The sequence below is a fragment of the Mandrillus leucophaeus genome, unplaced genomic scaffold, assembly GCF_000951045.1.
Source record: "Mandrillus leucophaeus isolate KB7577 unplaced genomic scaffold, Mleu.le_1.0 Scaffold367, whole genome shotgun sequence".
Lineage (NCBI taxonomy): Eukaryota > Metazoa > Chordata > Mammalia > Primates > Cercopithecidae > Mandrillus > Mandrillus leucophaeus.
Window position 1 is genome coordinate 1,055,040 of NW_012103887.1, and position 9,173 is coordinate 1,064,212.

At 38.4% G+C, this 9,173-nt stretch overlaps 1 protein-coding gene across 1 annotated transcript in view; it reads left to right on the top strand.

The window, feature by feature from the left end:
- Window positions 1-9,173, top strand: part of EXO1 (exonuclease 1) — a 62,593-nt gene that overhangs the window by 48,437 nt on the left and 4,983 nt on the right. Inside the window, exons 12-14 of the mRNA XM_011990034.1 lie at window positions 1-579; window positions 4,879-4,977; window positions 8,512-8,705. The exon at window positions 1-579 is cut by the window's left edge and continues 1 nt beyond it. Of these exons, the coding sequence (XP_011845424.1) occupies window positions 1-579; window positions 4,879-4,977; window positions 8,512-8,705 (872 nt within the window). The remainder of the gene's footprint in view (window positions 580-4,878; window positions 4,978-8,511; window positions 8,706-9,173) is intronic.

Below are 9,173 nucleotides of genomic sequence, written 5' to 3' on the forward strand. Positions count from 1 at the left end.
GATTCTATTGACTGTGTATCAAACAAAGTGAGCAGCCAGCCTCTGGATGAAACTTCTGTCACAGATAAAGAGAACAATCTGCGTGAATCAGAGTGTGGAGACCAAGAAGGCAAGAGGCTGGCTGACACAAACGTAGCACATAATTCAAGTGATGACATGCCGAATAATCATATTCCAAGTGATCATATTCCAGACAAGGCAACAGTGTTTACAGATGAAGAGTCCCACTCTTTTAAGAGCAGCAAATTCACAAGGACCATTTCACCACCCACTCTGGGAACACTAAGAAGTTGTTTTAGTTGGACTGGAGGTCTTGGAGATTTTTCAAGAACGCCGAGCCCCTCTCCAAGCACAGCATTGCAGCAATTCCGAAGAAAAAGCGATTCCCCCGCCTCTCTGCCTGAGATTAGTATGTCTGACGTGTCTCAGTTAAAGAGCGAGGAGTCCAGTGATGATGAGGCTCATCCCTTACGAGAAGGGGCGTGTTCTTCACAGTCCCAGGAAAGTGGAGAATTCTCCCTGCAGAGTTCAAATGCATCCGAGCTTTCTCAGTGCTCCAGTAAAGACTCCGATTCAGAGGTAAGTCAAATTCTGAAGGCTTCCTTTTCAAATTTACATGTAAGAAAAAATAGATTGTTACTCAAATCATTGAGGAAATTTTTCCTGCACGTAAATGACGAGCTATATTAATTTTTTTCATTCTAAATTCTACTGTGCAGAAAGTTCACATTTTATGCATGTGAAGGACTTCTCTGTATCTTTCACATTTTAAACTCCAATACATGTAAATTAACTCTGTGTATTTCCTGAATCACTGTGTGTTCCACTGGTGGGTATCTCAAGGTATGCCACAGTTCAAACCTAGGCAGAGTGATAATCTGTGAAATGAAAAATTATTATCAGTTTATTGTTCAAATCCTTAATATGCTCTTGAATTCAGATAACATTTAAGACCGTATAAGGGGCCAAGTGCGATGGCTCATGCCTGTAATCCCAGCACTTTGGGAGGCCGGGGTGAGTGGATCACTTGAGGTCAGGAGTTTGAGACCAGCCTGGCCAGCATGGTGAAACCCTGTCTCTACTGAAAATACAAAAATATTAGGCAGGCATGGTGATAGACGCCTGTGATCCCAGCTATTCGGGAGGCTGAGGCAGGATAATCGCTTGAACCTGGGATGCGGAGGTTGCAGTGAGCCGAGATTGAGCCACTGCACTCCAGCCTGGGGGACAGAGCCAGACTGTCTCAAAAAAAAAAAAGAAAAAGAAAAAAAAAAGAGAGAGACCTTATAAGGAAGTGGCCCTGTTAATGCAATGGTATCCATCTTAAGTTTTAGTACTTCAGAAATGTATTTTCATTTACTCTTCTTATTCCTGCTAAACACCTTATGACAAGACAAAACAGTAATACAAGTGATGTTGTAATTCTGTTTTAAGTTAATAAAAGCATCCTAACCAGTTTTTTCTTCTATTAATATATAATGTATCTTGTATTCTGACATAAAACTCCAAATAAGTACAGTCATGTGTTACTTAACTATATGTTCTGAGACATGCATTGTTAGGTGATCTGATTTGGTCGTTGTACAAACATCATAGAGTGAACGTACACAAACCTAGATGGTCTAGCCTACTACACACCTAGGCTAGATGCTAAAGCCTTATTGCTCTGAGGCTACAACCTGTACAGCACATTACTGAACTGAACATTGTAGGCAACTATAACACAATGGTAAGTATTTGTGTGTCACACATAGAAAGTTATAGTGAAAATACTGAATATGCAATCCAAATATGCAGACCACCGAATACATGGTCTGCTGTTGAATGAAACATGGTTACGCAGTACGTGACTGTACTGCTCATAAGATCCAGTGATATATTTTTAAATGACATGTTGGCAGTAGCTTTTTTTAAACCTGAGTTATCTCAAATTAACCAATATTACATTCCTTCTTTATCTTTATGAACTATAATAACCGAGCAAGTTGTAGGAACAATTATAGCCATGGTAATATTTGACAGAATTTTGATACCTGATAATTCCAAATATTGAACAGCATCTAAGAAATCAGTGTAGCTTTTATTTATTAAAGAAGAAAATATTTTATTCAAGTTCCCAAAGGAAACTAGAGATATACTGGACTGAAATTGAAGAAAAAAGCCAAATTAAAATGTGTAAATAAGTTGTTTTCGTTTGGAGAAAGCTGAAATGTATTCATATATTTGAACCCAAAATCTGTCCCCTGTACCTTTTTTTACTTTTTTTTTTTTTTCCCCCAAAATCGGGCAGCCTCCTGAGCCAGAGTAGGCTCAGAGACTTCCTTCTTATGTTTTTTGTTTTTGTTGTTGTTGTTGTTTTGCGACAGAGTCTCACTGTGTCGCCCAGGCTGGAGTGCAGTGGCACAGTCTCGGCTCACTGCAACCTCCGCCTCCTGGGTTCAAGTGATTCTCCTGTCTCAGCCTCCTGAATATTTGGGATTACAGGTGTACACCACCAAGCCTGGCTAATTTTTGTTTTTTTGGTAGAGATGGGGTTTCACCATATTGGTCAGGCTGGTCTCGAACTCCTGACCTCAGGTGACCTCACCCCCACCTCAGCCTCCCAAAATGCTGGGACTACAGACATGAGCCACCTCACTCGGCCCTTCTTACGTTGTTTGTTGTTGTTGTTGTTGTTGTTGTTGTTGTTGTTGTTGTTGTTTGAGACGGAGTCTGGCTCTGTTGCCCGGGCTGGAGTGCAGTGGCTGGATCTCCGCTCACTGCAAGCTCCGCTCCCCAGGTTTATGCCATTCTCCTGCCTCAGCCTCCCGAGTAGCTGGGACTACAGGCGCCCGCCACCTCGCCCGGCTAGTTTTTTGTATTTTATAGTAGAGACCGGGTTTCACCGTGTTAGCCAGGATGGTCTCGACCTCCTGACCTCGTGATCCGCCCGTCTCGGCCTCCCAAAGTGCTGGGATTACAGGCTTGAGCCACCTCACTCGGCCCTTCTTACGTTTTTCAGAGGCTGCCGAGCCATACCCTTGGCCGCCTCGGAGGCTTCCGCTTTTCTTTTCCCTTTCTTTCACTTTGCCTTCGGCTGGTCCATCCTGAGTACTGTGCACCCTGGACTAGAAGAGTGTTTCTTTTACTCTGAACCTCCATCTTTATCTCGTCTTTGTCATTTCTACTTCGCACTGCATCTTCTCTTACTGCCACTTGGGTACCACAGCATTGGCTGTCTTGAACATCTTTCATAAAAACATCACTGTTAATTTGTGAGGATATTAAGTCTGCTGAGTTCCTTTGGGGTTGTCTGTTTTATATTTCCAGCATGCATCTTACTATTTCATTTACTTTGGAAGCGTTTAGCCAGGTTTTCCTGGGAAGCCTTATCAGCTGCCACTGTAGGCTGGTCATACTAATAGAATTCCTCATTTTGTCTTCCGGGCTAACCTTTTTTAATACACTAATGGTTACAGAAATATGAATCCTCCTCCCCTAGCCACGCCCCCCCGAAAGTTAACAAACTAAACAAAACTAGGAATCATTCATTAAGTCATCTCTTTTGCTGCCAGATGTAGTAAACTCTTACTAGAATAAATAGTTAATTCTCAAAGAATTTGATGCTGACAGTTAACGTAAAATGATATAATCTTTCTTTGATTCAGAAATGTTTCAGAAAGCTGTGATGCCCTTGGGGCATCATTTTGAATATCAGTTTTTATCCTATAGTTCAGAAGAAAATGCTCCAATATTAGAGCCTTCTGTTGGTAGTTCACTGTGAAAAGCAACACTCATAGATTCTGTGTTGAGTTCCTTGACCATATTTGAGGTTGAAGTCATCTTAGGACCTTCCTTGTGATCTTCAGGAAATGATTTCGCCCAGAGTCACAATACTGTTAGCTATGAGCAAGGAATATTAGGGTTTCTGTAAGGTATAACACAAGTTAATGGGGTGCTTTTCACTATTCGGTTTTTTATTACCCTTTTTTTGTTGTTTTTTTTTTTGTTGTTTTTTTGAGTCTGTTCTGTTGCGTAGGCTGGATTGCAGAAGTACAATCTTGGCTCACTGCAACCTCCACCTCGCGTGTTCAAGCGATTTTCCCCACCTCAGCCTCCCAAGTAGCTGAGATAACAGGCATGTGCCACCACGCCCGGCTAATTTTTGTATTTTTAGTAGAGACGAGTTTTCACCATGTTGGCCAGACTGGTCTCGAACTCCTGACCTCAAGTGGTCTGCCCAAAGTACTGGGCGTTGGCCTCCCAAAGTACTGGGATTACAGGCATGAGCCTTCACACCTGGTCTCATTGTCCTCTTTTATTTGACTTTCATGGGAATGCAGATTATAAGAGAACTCTCCATCTATAGAAAAGTCTTATCTGATAGAAAATTGGGGGCAGAGGGTAGGTCTGAAAGTCGTCGGTAAAGGTGAAGTGCATCGAATACAATACTATTCCACTTGAAAGCGGGTACCTTTTTTTTCTCTTTAAAGTTAAACATGTTACTTGATTAAAAGAAGGGATGGAGCTGCACCTGTTCAACTTATTTTAGCTAGTAAGATGAAAACTGTTAACCACACATGTGTAACTCAACATTTTTACAGTAGCAGACTCGTGTTTTATCTGACTCAGCATTTTTACATCCTCTTCTAACAGTTCATAAAAGACTTTAATTTTAAGTAGATATTTTATGTAATTGACCTCTCCAGCTGAAACATCTTGCTAGCTTCTTCCATGAAATTGGCGGACATCATCCTTTCCATATTAGATTCGTTTTCTTTTATTGATTCTCTCCCATGGTCTTATTTATTTTCCATTTTGTTGAATATTGGCTTGTTGTCATAAAACTTCTATAGTAAAAATATTATTTTATTTTATTTTTTGATCTGGGGACTCAAGGAATCTGATTGCAATACTAAGTTACTTGACAGTCAAAGTGACCAGACCTCCAAGCTACGTTTATCTCATTTCTCAAAAGACACACCTCTAAGGAACAAGGTAAAACATTTATTTATTTTTTTTTTAATTTCAGAAGCAGTGTATGCTTACAACTAGAAAATGAGAAATACAAGCAGAATTAAAAATGGAAATACCTGTAGTCTCTCATTTATATAAAAATGTCTGCTTTAAAACTTCATGCTTGACTGTAGGTGTTTAAGCAGTGAAACTTATTTTCTCTTGCAGTGTGTATGAAAGATCATTTTCCGTGTACTTTTAGTCATTAATGTGATGACTTTATAATATGCAGTTGTATGGGTTTGGCCAATCCTCTTATTTTTGTCATTTACCCTAAATTGTTTTGCTCTAGCAAATAATACTGCAACCAAGATATTGTGGATAAATATTTGAGGACATGTTCTTGATTAGTCTGTAAGGATTCATTCCATGGAGTGGTGTTACTGGTCCCAAGGCGTGTATGATTTAGCATTGATACGTAGTCCCAAGGCGAGTGTGATTTAGCATTGATACGTAGTCCCAAGGCGTGAGAGATTTAGCATTGATACGTAGTCCCAAGGCGTGTGTGATTTAGCATTGATACGTAGTCCCAAGGCGAGTGTGATTTAGCATTGATACGTAGTCCCAAGGCGTGAGAGATTTAGCATTGATACGTAGTCCCAAGGCGTGTGTGATTTAGCATTGATACGTAGTCCCAAGGCGTGTGTGATTTAGCATTGATATGTAGTCCCAAGGCGTGTGTGATTTAGCATTGATACATACTGCCAAAAGGCCGCCTAGAAACTGTGTACCCATGGTTTTTTAAATCCAAATATATAGATATTTGTGTTACTACATAGCAAAGCATATTTTATATATTAAGCACAAATTAAAGCATATTTTATGTATTAAGTGTTCTTGTTCATCAATATAAAAACATTATTTCCTAACTTAAAAGATGGATAAAGGTCATAAACAGGTCACAAAAGGAAAAGTACCAATGGTTGATTAATATATGTTTAACCTCATTTGTTTAACCATATGTTTAACCTCATTAGTAATCAAATAGTGCAAATTAAAATAATAAAATCATTTCTTGCCTCTTCATATTTCCAAAAAATGTTTTTAATTATGCTCATTTTTTATGAGAGTATAGAATCACATATTTTAAAAGGTAAGTATTTGTCTGCCATTTCTAGAAAAAAATTTGAAAGAGTTCAAATAATTCAAACCAGTAAGTGCATTCTAGAACTTCAGCCTAAGGAAACATTGAGAATTTAAATACAAGAATACTTAATACTGCATTGGTTATAATAGTGAAAAATTGGAAATAATCTAAATAACAATAAGGGAGTGAATTATTAAATAATCTTTGGTTTTAGCTCTTAGTGGTAGAAATATAGGTGAACTTTTTTCTGTTCTTTTTCTTGTATTTTTCTACCATGAGCATATATTATGTTTCTAGTACCATAAAAACTTTTTAAAATTGTAATACAGGCCCTGCTTATCCATTTGAAAGAAGATGTCCGTCTCACACAATATAAATATCAATTCTACCATAGTCAATATGGGTTGCTATAACAGAATACCAGAAACTGGATTTGCTTAAATGATAAATATTTATTTCTCACAATTCTAAAGGCTAGGAAGTCCCAGGTCTAGGCACCAGCAGATTTGGTGTCTGGTGAGAGCCCACTTCCTGGTTTGCAGACAGACGCCTTCTTGCTGTGTCCTTACATGGTAGAGGGAGAGAACATCTCTTTTGTACCTCTTCTTATAAGGGCACTAATCTCATTCCTGAGGGCTCCACTCTCATGATCTAATCACCTCTCAAAAATCCCACCATCACATTAGGATTTAAAGGGTTAGGACTTCAACATGAATGTGGGGGGCACACAAGGTTCAGTCCATAGCAAATTCCAATACATTAAAGATACAAATATAAAATATGTAAATATGAGATTATTTTTTAAATTTTTGAGCAAGAAGGCTTTTGCAGTCATATCTACTAACTTGAAAAGACATTCATTATTATTGAAAAGGAAAAATATGTTAATAATATGTATAGTGGTGTTTTGTTTAAATACTTTAAAATATTCATGTGCACATTTGCATGTTTGTAGTATCATATTAAGAAGTCTGAAAAGATACATGCAGAATAATTTACAATGATGGATATGACTGGAGATGTAGAAAGTACTTTTCCAAAAGGAGTTATATCTAGATAGTAAAGCATCATATTATTATTATTATTCTCAGAGATTTGCCTTGTCAGGGATTTAACTACCACTTCTGTTTTGGTGACCCTCCAGCTGAGCTTTCCCTGATACCCGTCTTTAATACCTAAAATCAAACTCGTGCCTTTTCCCTCTATTTCTTCTCAGAATGTTTTTTATCTATTAAATAAAATTATATTATCTGCCACTTAGTTTCAAAATCCTAAGGTTGTCCTTTTCCTTCATAATTGTCAGTTTGATCCTTCTACAGCAGTTAGAGAAAAACAACCAAATATTGATACCTCTCCAAATTCTAACGTTTCTTTGTCTTCTTTTTTTCTCCCCATCACCAACACATATTTAAGGATTTCATCTTTACTGTGTGAAACTTTAACTTTTCCATTCTTTATACACACATTGCCAGATTCATATTATAAACCTTTTTTAATATACCTCATTCTTACTATCCTGAGAAGCAATAACAAAACTTCATTGTCTCCATTCTATCCACAGGGTAAAAATCAACCCTTAGTAGAAACAGCCTAAATGTCAATAGAGGTTTGTTTAAGTAAGTTATGGCATATATATACAATGGAAGAACAGGCAAACTATTCCAAATAAAATTCTATTTCCTGTGAACTGAAAAAAATATCTAAGATACATCATTAAGTGGAATCAAGATACAATAAGTGAGAAAAATGAAGTGCACAACAGCGTGTATTATGCTGCCAGTTTGTGTGTGTGTGTGTGTGCGTGTGTGTGTGTGCACGCGTGAGTCTGGATGCACAGGAAGCTGGGAATGCACAGGAAGCCAGGAGCAGCAATTGCCTCTGGAAAGGGAGGCAGTGAGAGAGATTCATTTTGTTCTCTGTTCCTTTACAAAAGAGAGAACTTTTAAATTTTACGCCAGGTTTACTGTTACCTGTTAAAATAATTCATGATGACTTCTGTAATAGACGTTTATAAACAGCACATTTTTACCATTGCTTATGGGTTATTTTGTTCTTATGTATAAAGAATAGTTTGACCGGTCGCAATGGCTCATGCCTGTAATCTCAGCACTTTGGGAGGCCGAGGCGGGTGGATCACGAGGTCAGGAGATCAAGACCATCCTGGCTGACACAGGGAAACCCCGTCTCTACTAAAAATATAAAAAAATAGCTGGGCATGGTGGCAGGCGCCTGTAGTCCCAGCTACTCAGGAGACTGAGGCAAAAGAATGGCGTGAACCTGGGAATTGGAGGTTGCAGTGAGCTGAGATCGCGCCACTGCACTCCAGACTGGGCAACAGAGCGACACTCCATCTCAATAAATAAGAATAGTTTGAAATTAAAGTGAGTTGCTTTAACAAAATGGCCTTAAAATGGGTGTTTAATCTTCAGGTTCCTGGGCTATATAAATCCAGTTCTGCAGACTCTCTTTCTACAACCAAGATCAAACCTCTAGGACCTGCCAGAGCCAGTGGGCTGAGCAAGAAGCCAGCAAGCATCCAGAAGAGAAAGCATCATAATGCCGAGAACAAGCCGGGATTACAGATCAAACTCAATGAGCTCTGGAAAAACTTTGGATTTAAAAAGTGAGTTGCCTTGTTTCTTATTCTGAAACAAGATAAACTGTTATTTTCTGTAATTTCCATCCCTTTCTCCCAACTCTTTCTAGTTTCGTATGAGTCAAGTTTTGTTTCTCTCACTATAAAATAATTATTTTTCTCTCTTCCCTTTAACTGATTCTTTATACTTAATTTCAATTTCTATACCTTCTTTTCATAAAAAGACGGCAAACTGAAAAAAAAACAGTTTTCAGTCTGGTTTTGGGGGCTCTCTGATGTTAAGCAAATTGCTTTCCTAGGCCTTAAGTCTCTTGCCTTCCTTTTTTTATATCTCAGGATTGTAAAGAGAAAAAAATTTAATTTAATTTTATTTTATTTTGTTTTGTTTTGAGACAGAGTTTCGCTCTTGTTACCCAGACTGGAATGCAATGGTGCAATCTCCGCTCACTACAACCTCCGCCTCCCAAGTAGCTGGGATTACAGGCGTGCACCACC